This window comes from Stenella coeruleoalba (genome assembly GCF_951394435.1).
Source record: "Stenella coeruleoalba genome assembly, chromosome: 1".
Taxonomy (NCBI): Eukaryota; Metazoa; Chordata; class Mammalia; order Artiodactyla; family Delphinidae; genus Stenella; species Stenella coeruleoalba.
In genome coordinates this window covers 132,524,198-132,544,003 of record NC_137169.1, presented here as the reverse complement: position 1 = coordinate 132,544,003, position 19,806 = coordinate 132,524,198, and the positions used below count along the sequence as shown (strand labels likewise).

At 36.5% G+C, this 19,806-nt stretch overlaps 1 protein-coding gene across 4 annotated transcripts in view; it reads right to left on the bottom strand.

Annotated features, from left to right (window-relative positions):
- Nucleotides 1-19,806, bottom strand: part of UCHL5 (ubiquitin C-terminal hydrolase L5) — a 48,020-nt gene that overhangs the window by 24,697 nt on the left and 3,517 nt on the right. For all 4 annotated transcript variants that reach the window (XR_013828132.1, XR_013828133.1, XM_079919987.1 and 1 more), the window contains exons 2-7: nt 16,534-16,597; nt 14,725-14,830; nt 2,171-2,296; nt 2,027-2,088; nt 1,824-1,954; nt 380-443 (exon numbers count right to left, since the gene is read on the bottom strand). Coding sequence is in view for 2 of the 4 variants with exons in the window: in XM_079919987.1 (XP_079776113.1) it covers nt 380-443; nt 1,824-1,954; nt 2,027-2,088; nt 2,171-2,296; nt 14,725-14,830; nt 16,534-16,597 (553 nt within the window). In the remaining 2 variants the exon portion in view is untranslated. The remainder of the gene's footprint in view (nt 1-379; nt 444-1,823; nt 1,955-2,026; nt 2,089-2,170; nt 2,297-14,724; nt 14,831-16,533; nt 16,598-19,806) is intronic.

Below are 19,806 nucleotides of genomic sequence, written 5' to 3'. Positions count from 1 at the left end.
TTCCCTGGTGGCGCAGTGGTTGGGAGTCCGCCTGCCGATGCAAGAGACACGGGTTCGTGCCCCGGTCCGGGAAGATCCCACATGCCGCAGAGCGGCTGGGCCCATGAGCCATGGCCACTGAGCCTGCATGTCCGGAGCCTGTGCTCCGCAACAGGAGAGGCCACAACAGTGAGAGGCCTGAATTTCAAGGCTCAAGAGTCAAAAAAACAATCCAATTACAAAATAAACAAAAGGCATGATTTTCAACATTAGTCGCTAGGGAAATGCAGAATAAAACCACAACGAAATATCACTATCCACCTTTCATTTAAACAATGATAAAATAAAGGTTTAAAAATGAGAACATTAGTTATGCCAGTAAGATTAGCTGAGCATTTACTTTTGTATCCTTTTTTCTATGACTGGCCTCACTGCGCTGATCCAATCATCTTGATTGCATGCACCTAGGAAGAAATGTAAAAGCATTTATGTCAAATAAAATCAACATTAATATTATTTCAAAAGTTTGGTCCAAAATATCTTTTTATTAATATTTTGACAAATTCAGGATAGTAAAAAACCTTTTAGCATAACTATGTTAAGCTCCAACTCTTTCTTAGTAATGGTAAGGGGAAACAGTATTATCATAATTTGCATTTCCACATTGTTGCGTCACTTAGTGGTGCTAAACAAATGTTTGAGAAAATAATGAACTAGGGAATTATTTCATTAAAACTCACGACTCTGTGAGATAAGGATAACTACCTTCATTTTACAGATGATGAGACAGAGGGCTAAGAAAAACCAGCTCACATATTAGTAACAAAATAAGGATTCAATCCTTTTCTGACTCCCCACCATCATAACTACAGAAAAAGAAAATGAAATCCACACACAATGCAAAACAAATTTTACCCAGTTTTTTAATCCTCTTTTTTACCTAAATTTTAGTATAGCCACCAGCTGTATAGCAAAACTGGCTGTTCTGTTTTATATTTTACTTCCTTTATATCTCATGGATCTAATGAATAGGGAATGGTTGACCAGACAGAAGCCAAGAGAAAAAAATGCAGCGATCAGATCAACCCCCAAACCAGAGAAAATCAGCTTCTACAGAATTAAAAGAACATGCCACTAATTTTCTTTAAGAAACATAGAAAAATAAATATTTTTAAACATGTAAATCTGCATTAGATGAAGTATTAGTTCTAGACATGGGCATGGTCAATAAGAACAAGCAAAATGAATGTGTTAATTTATTTTTTAATCTGAAAGTATAAAGTTTTATGGACAGCAGATAACATTAGATTCCATTAAAACAGGTTACACTGCACTTAAACCTAATTTAAAAAAAAGAAAACTTAATGAGGTAAAAATAAGGAGTTAAAATTCTTTTGTGGATCTATTAGTTCATTACTAGATCAGAACCACCTCATCCTCAATTACCATTTATCATTAGCTCAAGGTAGGAGATGGGGTGGGATCAGGACAAATCCACCCTTTGGCACAAAGGACAACACATTAATGCACTAGTTACATAGAAAAAAGTAGTTTTTAAAAGTTAACTGAAAAATTAAAAATAAATTATGTAATCTATGGGTTAAAAAAACTTTTCCTGTAGGAAAAAAACTAAAGGTCCCAATGCAACTACAGTAGTCAACATGTCCTAACTACCTGTTACTTAATTTCATAAAGTAATGAAGAGCTTAAAGCCTGCATGGCATCACACCTCACAGTCACCTCCTCTTTCTAAACTTAAGCAGGACTAGGGCTAAACCAAAGGTGAACACCCAATCTTTTTTTCCTTATCAAAAGTGAAATACCAGGAATAGTAAACACATTACCTAAATCAATCGGTCCTTCTCTTAATCCATCTAATTCATACAGTCTTCCATTAACAGGAACATAACTGACAAAGTGAAAAGCATCTTCTTCTTTTGCTGATGTCTTTGCGTCAAATTCAAACATTTGCTGTCTACAGTGAAGAAAAAAACAGTGAGAGACAAAAAAACAGAGACAGTATTTATTTCACATAAAGTATCTTTACCTGGCGAAACTGTTGTGTACTTGTCGAATCACATCCGAATTACTCAGTGCCAAACCTTTCATCTGAAATAAATTTTAAGAATAGCCTATTAAAATAAGAACCACCACAGACAGGGCATTTTAGGAATAATATGACTGTACTCACAGCTGCATCAAAGCTTTGTGAAAATTCTTTAAACTCTGATAATGTGTCTCCTAAATGGACATCTTGATGGGTACAGTTCAATAACACACTTACTATAGCTTGAGTAGCACAAGCATTATTAATTACCTGTAAAATATGAAAGCAAAAATATTATCAATTTGTTAAAAAAAACAGCTTTTAACTGGTGGTGATGACCCCCAAAATATGAAAAAAAGTTTCCAAATTTTATTTCATATAGTCTTAGCATAAACATAATTATCATGATCAATTCCCAATCTAATCTATTTTCAGGAATTTGCTGCAATTCTGGAGCTGAAGATTCTAGGAAATCGAATAAATTAAATGAACTCATAATATCAGTGAAAACCAATCCAGTTAGGGTAACAAAACCAATCTTTCCTGGTCTAAAACATATATCTAATTAAACCAAAAGAACTTGTCCTTCCCTCTTATTCACTTCCTCCTATGCTCATTTCTACCTATAAATATTCAACCCATATTTCAGTATCCAACGCAAGCTCCAACTCACCGATGTGGCTGTTAGAGAACTTATCCAACAACTCATATTACTTTCTTCCCTCATTTGAATTCCTAAAAACGTGTACATACTGTCTACATATTTTTCAATTCAATCTTTACAGCGCTGTCATCTAGCTATTAACTGTTTATTTAACAAGTTATGTGGACCTTACATTCTAGTAAGAGGAGAGAACATTTAGATAGCACCTACTATGTGTGGGTAATTTTCTAGGCACTTCACATGTATTAATTCTTTTAATCCTATCAATCAACAGTCTATGAAGAAGGAGTAATATTATTATCCTCATTTTACATTTGTGGAAGCTGAGGCACAAAGAGGTTAAGTAGCTTGCCCAAAGGGCACAGAGCTAAGCAAGAGGCAGGTGATCTGGTTCTAGAATTTTGTGTACTTAGCCACAACATGAGGCTGGCTCTGTACACGTATGTGGTCTCTCCAACAAGATTATAACCTACTTATGGACAAGGGCTTCTGCCACACTCCCTACAGCACCTACACAGGGCTGAGATCACAGAGGTGGAAAGAGCCTCAGATGATCACTTCGAACACCAGCAAGGTTAACTGTAGAGTTAAATTAAACTTGATAAAATGATTTTTTATAATACAGTTTAGTCCTATCGCTATATTTCATTACAATATTATAATTAAATACCATTTTCCAAAAATACTAATTCACTTATGATCTTACAATTTGGTAAATTATTTCTATCTTGCCTGATTTCAAAAGAAAATTTTTCTATTATCTTCCCTCATTAACTCTTATACTCCTGTACTTTTTTTTGCCAGACTTTTGAAGTCTTGTGAGTTCTTACATTTTGACTGCCAGACTTTTGAAGTCTTGTGAGTTCTTACATTTTTGACTGCAGTATGTTTGAGGAATTCCTTGATAAGGCTGCTTTCTCCATTAGAGAACACTGTCTTACTCCCAATTCTCAAACAGTGATACCACCACATTCTTGTAATTATTCTTACAGTATTTTGTACTCAAAACTATCTTATGATTGACAGATTAAGGAAAAGTAACAGGAGATCTAGAATCCAATTAACATTGCTGCTGATTTATTTTAATATGTATTCTGAGTCACAGTTCTTTAGTAAATAAACTTGGATGAAAATTTTTAATGATTAAAGGAGACATCATAAAGGTCGTTAACTAAAACAAGACTTAGTGCTCCCTTATCTTGGGCCAAAATTATCTGGAGATGGGTTGGTAGAAGCGAAGTTAGCAGAAGTTAAAATTTATACTCATTCACACATCCTTTCAAAATGATGACACATTAAAGATATAATATGTACCCAATTCTAGGCTAGATGCTGAGGCTATGGCAGAGAATACTATCAAATATTCCTATGATCTAAGGACTTCAAGTCTGTAACCTATCACTTTAGATTTTTTTTCCGAACTCATCAAATTGTACACACTAAACATATGCAGTTTTTTTGTATACCAATTGTATTTCAATAAACCTGTTTTTTTTTTTTTTAAAGGAAAAAAAGAAAAAAATCTCGTGGTTACTGATACTTCTCTTCCGGTGTTAATAAGGATTTACACTGTCATTTTGCATATGTGTGAAGAACAGTCATTACGGTGTGCATCAGTGTAAACATGCCTCTTCAGGTTTTTAAATGAGTTAAGTGCCACCAAGTGGTTATGTTATAAATGGTCCCCTTATCCTTGGGGGATATCTTCCAAGACTCCCAATGGATGCCTCAAACATGGATAGTACCAACCCCTATATATATCATGTTTTTCCCTATACTAACAGGCTGGTAGCACACATGAGGGACAAAGGGATGCATCCCACATGGGACAGTGAAGGACAGAATGAGATTTCATCACACTATTCAGAACGGCACACAATTTAAAACTTACAGTTTATTTCTGGAATTTTCCATTTAATATTTCAGCCAGAGTTGACTGAAACCATGGAAAGTAAAACAGCAGGTAAGGGGGGAATACCGCACAGAATTACCAAAAAAAAAAAAAAAATTCAAGACATTAAAAAGTGCACAGCCATTCATTCGTTCAAATATTTATTACTGAGAACTCACTGTGTGCTAGACATTGTGATAAATACTGAATACACAGTGAACAAGAGACATGTGGTCCTTGTCCTCGTGAAACACTTAAAAACCACCTTATATACATTCATTTGGGAGAATTTTAACTTCATCTTTCTTCACAAAAAATTATTGCAGAATAAATTATATATATAGTCCCCAACGAGAAGGGGATGAACAAAGAACAAATTAAGACGAGATGCTCAAGAGACAATGGACACACTGGTATGTATCAGTATGCTTGTAATCAGATCATGGGGTCATTGGTTACCTCGTAAATCAGTGCCTTTAAGCAATTAGGAGTTCACACTAGGAGTAAGAGATTTTTAATAGGAAATAACAGTAAATACAGTGATTCAGAAAGGTTGAGTTTAAGACAATTTACAGGAGAGACTGAAGGCGGCTAAAAACAAACAAGATCCACTGGGTTACTACTCTAATGCTAGTATGAAATAATAAAGGGCAATAGATTAATGGAGCAGGACCCATTAAAAGCAAGATCACCCAAATATGCGAGTCAGAATTCTAGGAGTCAGGAATATAACTAAAAATAAAATCAGATTAAAAAGAATAAGGGGATAGTAATAACAACCATATAAAACAATTTTGTAAATTTAAGCTAAAATACAGAAATTAAAAAAAAAATCTTACCAGAACTAAGTCAAGAAAAAATAAGTAGCCCAAATAAGTCTTTTAACTATTAAATTGAAGTGGTAGTTAAAAATATACTCACAAAGAAAATACCAGGCACAGATGGCTTTATAGGCCAATTCTATCAAAATGTGAAGAAAGAGACGTGGTCTAAATTGTCCAAATTCTTCAGGACAATAAGAAAAAGCAGAAATTCCAACTCAATTCATGAAGCAAGCACAACCCTAATACTAAAACTATTCAAAGCCATTACAAGAAAGGAAAATTAAGGCCATTTCATTCATAAATATAGATGTAGAAATTCTAAACACGTTTGTACTGAATTAAGTTCAACAGTGCATAAAAAGAGAATATGGGCTTACCTCAGATATGGAAGAATGACCAACTGGGCTTATCTCAGATATGGAAGAATGATTTAATATTAGAAAAATTCATAAACATAACTAACCATATTAACCTATTAAGAGGAAAAATAAACATGATCATCTCAATAGATTCAGAAAAGCATTTGAAAAAACTTAATCCTTCCATAATAAGGACACTTGCTAAATTATTAAAAGAATGTCCTTACCTGAACATTAAGAAAAAACAATCTGAAATGGGAAATGGTAAAAAGCATTCCCTTTAAAATCACAATGATTTTACTGGAGGTCTTAACCAGTCAATAAGATAAGAAAAATAAATTAGAGACATAAGGATTCAAAATGAGGAGACAAAACTGCTTTGTTTGACATAGTAATTTAGATAGAACCCCCCCCAAACCAACAAATAACAGAGATAATAGAGGTTAGCAAGATGGCTAAATATAATATTAAGACATAAGAATGAATTACATTTTTTTATACCAGCAACAAACATCTAGAAAATGTAACTGAAGAAAAGATGATTTATAATTATAACAAAGACATCAAGGAATTAAGATAAATCTAATAAAAGATGTAAAACCTCTATAAAGAAAATTATGCAACATACAAAAGATAATAAAAGCATATCTAAAAATAAATAGATAAATAAAAGCAGATCTAAATAGAGATACATAATACGTTTATGACTTAGTATCATGAAGATATAAATTCTCCCCAAATTGATACATATATTCAATGCTATTCCAGTCAAAAGTCCAAAAGAATTTTTCATACAATTTGATAAGATGACGCTGAAATTTATATGAAGAACATAGGGTCAAGAATAGCAAGGATATTTTTGAAAAAGAGGAGGGAGAAGAGACACGACCTATTAGATATAAGCACTTATGAAGAAGTGAAAGGAATTAAGACAGTGTGGTATTGGCAGAGAGACAGACAAATTGATCAGTAGAGTCCAGAAAACACACACACACACACACACACACACACACACACGGAACTATGGTACACAACAGAGGTGGCATGTCCGATAAATAGGGAAAATAATGGATGTTTAATAAATGAGGTTAGAAAAAAAGGGTGATCCACATGGAAAAAGATAAAATTGAACCCCTGCCTCATATAATATACCAAAATCCAACTCCCAATGAATTATGGACATAGATATCAAAAATTAAAATTTAAATGCATAGGTAAATATCTTTTACAAATTCAGATAGATAACAAGAGACGCAAAAAAGCACTGGCTCTAAAATACAAAAGTCAGGCTTCCCTAGTGGCGCAGTGGTTAAGAATCCACCTGCCAATGCAGGGAACACAGGTTTGAGCCCTGGTCTGGGAAGATCCCACATGCTATGGAGCAACTGAGCCTGTGCTCTAGAGCCCACGAGCCACGACTACTAAGGCCCACGCACATAGAGCCCATGCTCCGCAACAAGAGAAGCCACTGCAATGAGAAGCCTGCACACTGCAACAAAGAGTAGCCCCCGCTCACAGCAACTAGAGAAAGCCAGCACGCAGCAATGAAGACCCAACACAGCCAAAAATAATAATAAATAAAATAAATTTATAAAAATAAATAAATAAATAAACAAAACACAAAATTCTATTCATCAAAAGACACCCAGAAAAGGTAAAACAATAAGGTGCCAACCTGGAGAAGCAGTATCATGAAGATATAAACAACATCTACAAATCAAAAAGTACGATTAGTCCTACAGAAAAATAATTTAAGAATTTCACAGAAGAAACACATATGGCTACCAAGTAAGTACATCAACATCCTTTCAACATGATTAGTGCCCAGGGAGATGTAAACCAAGACCATAATGAAGCACCATTTTAGAATGAGCTGGCTAGCAAAAATCAAAAAGGCCTCTGGTGCAATGGTTGAGAATCTGCCTGCCAATGCAGGGGACATGGGTTTGAGCCCTGGTCTGGGAAGATCCCACATGCTGCAGAGCAACTAAGTCCGTGCGTCACAACTATTGAGCCTGCGCTCTAGAGCCCACAAACCACAACTACTGAGCCTGCGAGCCACAACTACTGAAGCCCACGCACCTAGAGCCCGTGCTCCAGAACAAGAGAGGCCACCGCAATGAAGAGCAGCCCCCGCTCGCCACAACTAGAGAAAGCCCACACGCAGCAACGAAGACCCAACAACGAAGACCCAATGCAGCCATAAATAAATAAATTTATTAAAAAAAAAAACGGTCTGACAATATCACATATTGGAGTATGTGGCTACACAGTAACTCAGATATTGCTAGTACGGGTGTAAACTGGACTATCTACTTCCGAAAGCACTTGGATATTTCCTCCTAATGTTACATTTACCTATCAGAAGAAGCACTGTTTACTTCTACATATGTACCAGGAGAAATTTGCACAAATACAACAGGAGACGTACAAAAATGTATATAGCCACACAGTTTACAGTAATGCAAGTGAAAACTCAAATGCCAATCTACAAAGAGTAAACAATTACTTACTCTTCATGCACATTCGTGCAATTACCATTGTGCAGCATGCAAAATAAGTTAACTATTATGATAAACAACTAGTGGATAAATCTTAAAATATTAAGTCAAAAAAGTAAGTCTCCCAAAACTACAAAGAGCATGATACTTTTTATCAAGTTAAAATTTTATATACACACAGCCCTTTTAGGATTAGAAAAAGTACAGAAAGTGGAAAGCAAGGAAACGATATACAGAACTCCACATGCAGGTTACTTGGATGAAAGGAGGGAGGATGAGGGCTATGTGGGACAATGGGTGGGACAGAAGGAAATGATAGTTAGATGACGGTTATCCAGGCGGTGAGTTCTTAGGTGCTTACTACATTACTTAGTCACCAAATAAGTAAACAAATAAATAAAAGAACATGAGCGTGTGCCATCAGTCAAGAATTATCATAATTCCATGCTGTGTACCTGAAGATCAATTTTTTAAAAAGGAAAAAAGAAAAACACACTCATCATCACTGACTGATCTGTCCTCTTCCTTCATCACGTCTAATCATCACACATTAAAGGTGCTAGTTACTCTACCTCCTGAGTATTAATCAAATCTGTTCACAACTATCACTACTAACAGTCTTTTACCTGCTTTTGCATGGACTTCTACAAAAGCATTCTAACTGATATGTAGTCTCATATCCTACACCACTCCCTCCTCCTCAAACACATTCCCCACACTGTAGCCAAAGTGATCTCTTCTAAATGAAAATCTGATCACGTCACCCTTCTTAAAACACCTCAATAAACCTTCTACTGCTCTTAGGATACAGACAAAAGGCTCAAGCATGCTCTGCCTCTGTCCACACCTTGGCAGGAAGTGGAGAGTTATTCTCTATTATCCACCTTCTCCCTCTTCCAGATGAACAGAGGACCCAAATTTTATCTGGGTCCATGTCCACCTGGAATGAGGACAGCATCCCCCTCTGCTGCTAAGTACAGCCATGTGACTGAGTTCTGGACAAAGAGAAGAAAGCATGTAACATGAGCAAGTTCTAGAAAACGTCCGTAAAAAGAGAGGAGTGTGTTGTCCGCTTCTACTGTCTTGAATGTGGAATTCAGATAGAATGGCTGAAAGTCCAACAATCATCTCAGACCATGAAGTAACCTTTGGAATAGAAAGCACACACAAAGGAACAAAACAAAAAAGCCTGCCATCTCGACGTGCTCCACGGTGAATGAGAAAGAGAAAAACGTGTGTTTCTTATAAACCATTGTTTCTCTATACCTAATCGTACTGAACCCTGACTACCACACTGCTTGCTCAGCTTCATCATCTCACACCGCCCTGCCTGTGCTGTCTCTAGTCCAGCTACACTGGCCTTCCTGTAACAGTACATTTTACTAGCCTTACTCCCTTTTACTATAAAGCTGTTAGTAATCTGGGATGATCCTCAACCTCTTTCCCCTAGTTAATACCTGCTTAACCTTTAGATTTCAGCTGAAATGTCACTTACTCAGAGAAGCTTTCTCAGATCTCCCTGAAGAGTTCAGTCTCATTTTTATGTGTGCAGTGAAGAATCTAGTCTTGCCCTAAGAGAGGCCTGACCTTTGCCCTTGGCTCCTGGGAGGTGATCTCTCAGCTCTTGAGAAGCCATGCCTCCTCACAAAAGTGTCTTCGTTTACCTGGGGGCTGTGGGCCACGCAGATAGTCTCACGGTGTGACTTAGGGTGGGTTCTGGATCGACAGTATCATCTCAGCCTCCAGGGTGGCAGGAGACTGAGGGCCAATAAAAACTCGATACCAAGAATCGGCTGAGATGGCCTGAGTGGCAGCACTCTGCACACTCACACATCACTGCCACTCAAGTTACAGCGCTGGCTTTGACTCCCCTGGGCGAAGACCACGCGCAGCTTTCCTGCACTCCGCTCTGTGTGTCTCTTCCCTTGGCTGAATTTAATCTGTGTCCTTTCACTGTAACGAACTATGTGACTCTAGCAGATTTTGGTGAGGTCTATGAGTTTTTCTAACAAATTACAGAACCTGAGGGTGGTCCTGGGGACTCCCCAAACTTGCAAGTATCAGAAGTCAGGGTGGTTTGTGGTACCCAAGACTCTGTAGTTGGTGTCCGAAGGGAGGGTAGTCTTAATAGATTATTTTTGAACTTCACAATACGGTTCTCATTTCAATCCATGCAGCACTTATTGCCACTGTAATTTTGTATTTCACGGATTAATACCAATCTCCTCCACTAAGCTCTAAATACCCTTGAGGAGAGGGCTCCTGACTGTTTATCATTCCCCAAGCACCTGGCACAGTGTCTGACACATTGCAGACACTCAATCATTCTTTCCTGAAAGACTGAACAGGTGGAGTCACACAAACCTAGTACCAATGACCTAAAGCAATAAGTCAGACAGACCTTAGCTTTCTCATCAGTGAAACAGTAACAAGACAACAATGTTCTGCAGAGAAGCATTACCAAAAGGGTCATTCCTGGATCCTATACACAAATTGTAACTACTAGAAGACACCTTTTCCAGATATTTTGTTACTCAATGATCCACACATATGCACACTTCCAATTAGAGCATATGATTAGCATAAGACAGGCAGTATTACCTCTCTAAAATGATGCAGTTCCATCCATAAATACCAAAACTATGTATTTAGTTAATCTGTATGACATTATCACAAATAAATATAATTTTAATTAAATGTTTTAAATATCTGAAAATATTCCTCAGAGCCCAGAGACCCTGGATTGGAAATCTTTACTATAAGCTCTTGAAGCCTAGAACCAAGGATTATATATTTATGTAATATATACTATAAAATTTCTAGCACAGGTTCATAGGAGGCATACACTAAAAAGACTGATAGATATTATTGTTGAATTACTGACCAGTTTAATAGAAACTGTTGGCATAATATAGTATAAAAAAATACAATGTAATTGAGAAATTACTAATCTGGCATATTAATAAACATGGCAGGAATAATGTAATACAAATGAAACATTAAATTATAGTAAGGTAGAAATGTAATACAGAACTAGAAAAGTATCAAGGGACTCTAGAAATTATAAATTCATACTCCAGTATCATTTTTTTTTCTTTGTAGAGTACTTTCTTATACCTTAAAAATACCTAGGCCTCTATAAGTCAGTCATTGTTAGTGTCTTAGTGAATCCTAGGGTTCTTTAACTGTAATATTCTTTCTACATTTATCAGATACCTACTATGTGTCAGGGATTATACATGAAAACTCCTGGGTTTACAATTTAGTAAGGAAGAAATATAATTAAATACACACACAAATATATATGGAAAAAATCTTGAAAAATATAAACTGTTTTAAGTGGTTATCTCTGGAGCAGGGATTATAATGGACTTTTATTTTCTACATTGTACATTTATAATGCTTACATTTTATATCATGGGTATAGATTCTTATATACCATAAAAAAAAATGTCTTTAAAAGGAGAAAAATCACCTGAAGGACCAAACTATCTGTCCCCTACTTTTTCTCTACTACCTAGATCTTGAAAATCACAGTGATTATAATTATTATAGTACAATGATAAATATTACAATTTATAAATGGATTATTTGTGTTAGAGTAATAATTAGAATCCCAAAATGTTTACCATTAAGAAATTTAGTTAAATAAATTATAGGACGCTTATACTAAGAATACTTTTAAAAGAGGTGGTGTTGTGATATGGTTAAGAGTGTGGACTTCAAGGCAACAGTGCCTGGGTTTGCACCCAGCTCTCCCATTGACTAGCTACATAACTTGGGCAAGTTTCTTAACCTCTCTGGGACTCAGTTTCCACATCTGTGAAATGATGAGGAACCTGTAAAACCACATAGGGTCACTGTGAGGATCAGTTACTACAAATAAATTAATACTAAAAAATAATACATATAAAAGTACCTAATAAGCCTTCAATATGTTAGCTAATACTGTTACGTGCACTGAAAGTCAAACTTTTATCATTAAGTGAAGAAAGATGCAAAATATTTTGCACAACAGTCCAACTTCAGAAAAAAAAAAGATAATAAGAATGTGTTAACAAGTGAATAGAAAATGTGGGAGGCAGTATGGCAGGTGGAACAACCAACCTGGGCTTTAGACCTAGGTTTAAATTCTGGATCCACCATGTACTAGCTGTGTGACCTCAGGCAAGTAAGTTAATTTTTCTAGGCCTCAATTTCTTCATCTGTGAAATGAGGGTAATACCTCATAGGGCCGTTGCAAGGGTCAAATAAATAACATGTCTAAAGCACAATATCTGGCACACAACAAACATCGTAAATGTGGGCTGTTGTTGGTACTGCTATGGTGATAGTTGTTACCAGTAAGAAGACACATGCCTGCCTTATCCACCATTACATCCCTAGGACCTAAAACAATGCCCAGCACAAAGGAGGTGCTCAACAACTACTCGTTGATTAAATGAATGAGTCAAACTGTTAGAAGGGGTTAGTAGATATGGGTGTGGGAGCACAGGGATATTCACTCATCACTATATATTTCTGTAACTTAAGATATTTTAAGTACACAATGATAAAATAATGTTCTCCAAACCCTTGAAGTAAAGCAAAAAAACGCTAATTTCTCTAAAAACACTCAATTTTTAAAAGTTGGGGGGGAAAATGGAAAGAAGTAATAAAATAAGAGAAAAAGGAAAAACAAGTTACTAAGTGGAATAGTAAACATTTGATTTAAAGGGCAGTAATGAGAATTAGCAGTTTTATTGTTTCCACCTTCCTAAAGGTTAATGAGATTATCTTAAGCAATTTTTTGAGTCTCAGAAATAAGTGCAATTTTCAAACAAATGAGATCATATTTAGCTTAGATTTTATACATTAATCAAACCTCTTTCATCATTCTCTTTTTCAGCTTTTCCAAACAATGGACTCCAAAATAAGGAGGCATCTAATAACGTTGGTTAAACGTTTCACTGTATACTCCAGAACAGCAGTTCTCAAAGTGTGGTCCATGTACCCCTGGAAATTCCTAAGACCCTTTTCAAGGGGTTTGTGAGCTCAAAATTGTTTCCATAATAATTCCAAAACAGTTTTTGCTTTTTTCCCCTGCTTTCTTATTTACACTGTAGCACAACAGCAATCGAGGGTAAAACTGCTGGTATTTTAGCATATACCTAGGCAGTGGCATTAAACTGTTTCACTGACACACGTGCGTAATTTTAAAAATTAACAAAACAAAAAGCAGTTTTAGTGAAGAATGTCTTTGATAAAGCAGTAAATTTTTTATTATATTTTGACCTCAGAGTACAAGTGGTTGAGTGAAACAGGTGGTACAAATAAAGCACTTCAGCAAACCAAAACATGCCAGTTGATTCCATGAAAGGCATTAGTGAAATTGTTTGAACTGTCAACTAAGTTGGCTGCTTTTTTCTTGGAACATCATTTTTTACTTGCAAGGACATACAGCAGACAAATACGGCTGTTCAGACGGTATCTGGCAGATATTTTCTTGAAAATGAGTGAAATGAGTCTATCACTTCAAGGAAAACATCTGATAGTATTTGTTGTCCTTCATAAAATTTGAATTCTCAAGTGAAAATCAGGATTTTGTAAGATTCAGATCCATAGATCCACCACTGTGAGTTTAAAAGTTTCAGGATACTTATCAATTCTTCTAATGATACAGATGCTGATATTAACAAATGTGACTTGTTGATAACATATATAATCATGTGTCAACATTTAGAAAATCTGCCTAAGTCGGTAAATTTTCAAAATGACCAATGCACAATGTTATAAGATCCTCCAAGAGTAAAAGATCCTTTTGAAGAGCAAGATAAACCAAAGGATTTTTATATATCAAAGTACAAAGTTCATTAGTATGATCTCAGATTTCACATTGCAACCAATCTTTAGGAGAGGAACATTTCTGGAGTTTTGATATAATATCAAAGAATATCCATAATTTCCTGGAAAAGAAATTAACATACTTCTCCCTCTCCAACTACACATATGTGTGAGACTAAATCATATACTTCAACCAAAAACAAAACAAAACGAAAACATTGCAACAGAGTGAATAAAGAAGCTGATAGGAGAATCCAGCTGTGTGCTTAATATTAAGCCAGACATTAAAGATATTTACAAAAATGTAAAATAATGCGCTCATCTCACTACTTTTTTGCTTTGGTAAAGATATTTATGCTTCATTTAAAAAATTCATTAACATGTAATGAATTTATTGTTACTTTTAAAGCAATTAATAAATATTTTAAATGTCTCAGTTTTAATGTCTAAATGATAAATACTAATAAATATAACCCATATAAACAGAAGGTCTTTGGGGATCTCAATAATTTTTAAGAATGTGAAGGACTCCTAGGACCGAGAAGTTTGAGAACTGCGACACTAGAGACCCAGGTGGAAGAGTCCTGTTTGTAAAGAGGGTTGCTCTTGAGACTCCACAGTATCCAAGGACCATACCTGCTTGGCAAAAAATATCGTGTCAAGTCTGGAGTCCTGAACCACAGAGCCTGCTGGTTCTTCTCCTGGCTGCCACTTGAAAAGAAAAATCAACCCATGAACTGGCCTACAAAACAAAAAAATACAAATTAGTGACACCAAACCTTGCTTCTTTTAACACACTGTCAATATGTTAAGTTTTGGTCATTTACTTAACAAATACAATGCAAATGAAGTAAATTTGAGAAATTTTTTAAAGATTTCTATTGCTGTTCATAGTTACTAGAATGTTGCCCAAGACACGGCTAACAAAATTTAAAAAAAATACATCAATTAAAATGGAATTGTTATGAAAGGAATAATCTCAAATCTGTGCATTATTCAATTCTACCTTATATTACCTCACTTAAAAACAGAAAGAACAACAACAACAAAAAAAAACAGAAAGAACATAGCAAAACTAGAAGAAGCTGTTAACCCTAGACTGAATTCTGATATACATGAATAAAGTTCACATAGGATGTTTACAGATAAATGGCTGCTAGCATAAATACTAAGAAATATAGGACGTCACCTTCATATAATTATTGGATGCATGAGCAACCGTCACACTACAGTATGACTGGATGTTGCATCTCACACATAATGAAATCATCACCTCCCCAAAGGAACGGTTGTTGCCCACAAAATCACCACTTTAGGATTCTCTCCAGTCTATCTCTCACCACTGCCTTCCAAGCAATAAAAATCTTTCCTATCCCTTAAAGACAGGTCAAATGATGCATCTTTAATTAACCTTCCCTGATCATCCAGCCAGAATTTCTCTCTTATTCCATCTAAAATGACTGCTCTCTTTGTGGGGAAGAAGAAAATAGGGGGGAGGGAACTGTCTCCTTACTATAAAAAACATATCGCTACAGTCCCCATTCCAGGACCGAAGAATGCTCCCCGCAGTGAAAACTCCCTAGCCCTCCATTTGCAATCCAGAGTCAATGCTTGGAGGTTGGGGGTTAAGGAGAGGCCCAGAGAAATCAGGACAGAGTAAGAGGAAGGTACTTCCTGGCATCAATATTTGGAATCTGAACTGTAACCTCCACAAGAAGCAATGTAATAACGTATTAAAAAAAGTTCTGGGACTTCCCTGGTGGCGCAGTGGTTGAGAGTCCACCTGCCAATGCAGGGGACACGGGTTGGAGCCCTGGTCCGGGAAGATCCCACATGCCGCGGAGCAACTAAGTCCGTGCGCCACAACTACTGAGCCTGCGCTCTAGAGCCCATGAGCCACAACTACTGAACCCACGCACCTAGAGCCCGTGCTCTGCAACAAGAGAAGCCACCGCAATAAGAAGCCCATGCACCGCAACGAAGGGTGGCCCCCGCTCGCCGCAACTAGAGAAAGCCTGTGTGCAGCATGAAGACCCAACACAGCCAAAAATAAATTAATTTTTTTAAAGTTCTGAATTACTATTACTATACATTATCTGTCAAGTATAGTTTTGTAGACTGGCCTATTATTCATGTGTTTTATGTTAAAATGTGTTCCATGTTCTAACAGTATTGATCTATAAGTGAAAGTTGTAAAAAAATCAACCTATCAGTACTTTGTTGATATGGAATTACAGAGACTTAGTTTTGAATCCCTTGCAAATTACTTATCTATGAGTCTCAGGTTCTTGGTTATAAAATGGGAATAATACCTACCTCACACAGCTGAAAAAAATCTTAAAGGAGATAATGTGTTCAGACTAAGGTAACCCAAGTAAAATAAACTCATGAAAGTTTGCTTAAGTATAGACATATTACTTTTAACGTAAGTAAAAACAAACTTACTTTAATTTTTCAAAATTCTCAGGCTCTAAACTCCATATTTCTTCTACTTGGGCTCCTCGGCAACCTGAAATAAGAAATTATTTCTTCAGAAGACAAAATAACTCATTTTTTTTCCTTCGCCACTAAATAAAATATTAACTGAAAGAAAAGCACATTTGGGGGCGATAAGACATGACAAATTAAAATGGTAAAACTGATAAAGCTCACAGTCAAATCCTAGTCCTACCTTTACTATTTCCTAATTATTATAGTGGGAGTATATTCCTTTGACAACTTTAAAAAGTTTCAAGATTTATTTTCACTGGACACCACCCCATGGCTCCTTCTCAGTCTCTCTCAATCTCTGGCTCCTCTTCATCCACTCCCTTCACTCAGCTGCTATGTTTCCACAGCTCTGCCCGCAGCCCCCTTTTTTCCTTACTGTACACTTTATTTTTAAAGTGGTAATAGGGGCATCCCTGGTGGCACAGTGGCTGAGAATCCGCCTGCCAATGCAGGGGACACGGGTTCGAGCCCTGGTCCGGGAAGATCCCACATGCTGCAGAACAACTAAGCTCGTGTGCCACAACTACTGAGCCTGTGCTCTAGAGCCCACGAGCCACAACTACTGAAGCCTGCATGCCTAGAGCCCGTGCTCCGCAACAAGAGAAGCCACCACAATGAGAAGCCTGCGCACCACAACAAAGAGTAGCCCCCGCTCGCTGCAACTAGAGAAAGCCCACGAACAGCAACAAAGACCCAACACAGCCAAAAATAAATAATAAAATAAAATAAATAAAAAAATAAAGTGGTAATAAATAGCTACCACTTAAGAGTGAATTTCAGAACACTATTTAGTTCTGACCCTTTTCCTAAATTCCAATTCTATACTTTAAAAATTTAATTTAATATCAACCACATCAGAGTCCCCCAAATATGTTCTTCTTCTACAACAGTGGTTCTCAACCAGGATGATGTTTTTTATGCCTCTGCACCCCCGACCCCCGCCAGGGAACATCTCAAAATGTCTGAAGACATTTTTACTGTCCCTACTGTCACTTGGGAGGCGGGGAGGTAGCATCTAGTAGGTAGAGGCCAGAGATACTGAACATCCTACATTGCACAGAATAGTCCCTGACAACAGAGAATTATCTGCCCCAAAGTGTCAAGACAAAATGAATTATCGGGCCCAAAGTGTCTAATCCCTGCAAGGCAAGGCAAGAGTACCAAGGTCGAGAACTGTGCTCTAGTAGTTCATATGGTGGTAATGGTGTACCGGTTAAGAGCCTGGCCTCCAAACTGCCAAGGTTTGAATCATGGCTCCTCCATTTACCGGCTACATGACCACTGAACCTCTCTGTTCCCCATACTCATAGAGCTGTTGTGAGAAATAAATGAGATGACTTACTATCTCATAAGGTAATTTATTATGCATGAGATACATTTAATACAATGCCTCGGCAAAATGTCAGGTAGCATTATGATCACAACAGAAAAAAACAGCCTTATTTACCAGTAACTGCAATGTGTAAAGTGCTCTGAATGCATTTTCTCTAATCCCTGCAAGGAAAGTATTATATGGAAGAGGCTTAGGGATGTTAGGTGTCTTATCTAAATTCACTACAACTAATATATGCCAAAAAGTTAATTAAAACCCATGTCTGGTTCCAAAGTCTGGGCACTTTCTATTGTTCCAGATTATTTTCAAGTGAGTGCTGGAGAAGCCTTTAGATCACATGCAAAAATCTGTGGTTTAAAAAAAAAAAAAACTGGACCAACCAACTATGTGACTTTGGGCATTCATACCATTCAGTACCTCAATTTGCTCTGCTCAGCAAATATCTATTAGCTCCCACCCAAGCATTAAAGATACAGGTACAAGGAGAGTTACTTCATTATTTGTAGTAGAGAAGAACTAGAAACAACCTGAATGTCTAGAACAGGTTGCTAGACGTCCACATACATTAAGTTGGGAAAAAAAGCTTGTTTAAGTGTGAACCTATATTTATACGTGTTATCAAGAAAGGGCACAAAAGAACACTAATGCACTTAACACTGGTTATGCTATTGGAAATCAACTGTAAAAAGGCCAAACGTTAAAACATTGCACATATCATACAAAAACACAACAAAAGCCACTGAATTAAAAGAGCCCCAAAATATTTTGCAAAGGTATAATTTCAAGTGGTGACACTGTTTAAATAACCTTATGTTAGACACATACACATCTCTGTGTAAGGAAAACATAGTACTTAACTGTTAGCATCTATCTCCTTATATACATTCAATTCTAATAATCCCCTATGTACATTCAATTTCAAATAATGTATGGTATAATGGAAAGAGAAATAAGCAATGATTCAAGAGAACTAGGTTGTAATTCTAGCACTGCCTTTAAGTTCTTTACCTTGAGTGAGAACATGTCTTTGAGCCTCACTTTCCTCATGTTTAAAACAAGAATACTACCTGCTTCATCCAATCCACACAATTCTTGTGAGGTATACGTTCTCAAATACCAAACACAAAGAATCACCATGCTGATTCCTCTAATATATTCTAGTAAAAAGTTGAGTGGGGTGGGGGGTAGGCTTTAAAAAGTTAATGATTCACTGGTATTTAACAAATACATTCAGCCCTCTGTATCCAACGGGTTCTGGGTCCGCGGATTCAACCAACCGCAGGTTGAAAGTATCTGCCAAGCATGGTATTAGGCCCTAACAAGGACAGGAAATAATAAACTATTTTAACAATGCTTAAGAACTTCAACCTAGTAGGAAACAAGCTCATATAACTCAAAGACTGTGCAGTCTGCATGTTTTGCATATAAAAGGTACACGGGATGCGTTCTGGAAGTTAAGAGGTAGCCAACTATCCTTGCTGATCAGAAAAAACTTTAATGTATAGTTAAACTGGGGGACTTCCCTGGTGGTCCAGTGGTTAAGACTCCCTGCTTCCAATGCAAGGGGCTTGGGTTTGAACCCTAGTCAGGGAATTAAGAACCCACATGCCACGCGGCCAAAAAAATTAAATAAATAAATAATTTAAAAATAGTTGAACTGGGTCTTAAATAGGATGACCAAATAATCTGTCATTCAAACCAGAACACCTCTTTTATTAAATTGATTTTACTTAATAGGACATTAAATAAATTTTTAAATTAAAATGTTTTAAAATATTTATATCTTGACTAACACATTTGTATTATAGTACTGGTGGCTCCATAAAACAGTCTATTCAAAAACCAATTCTAAAAATAATTTTCTTAACAATATACCTGGAGTCTTTCTCCCCAAG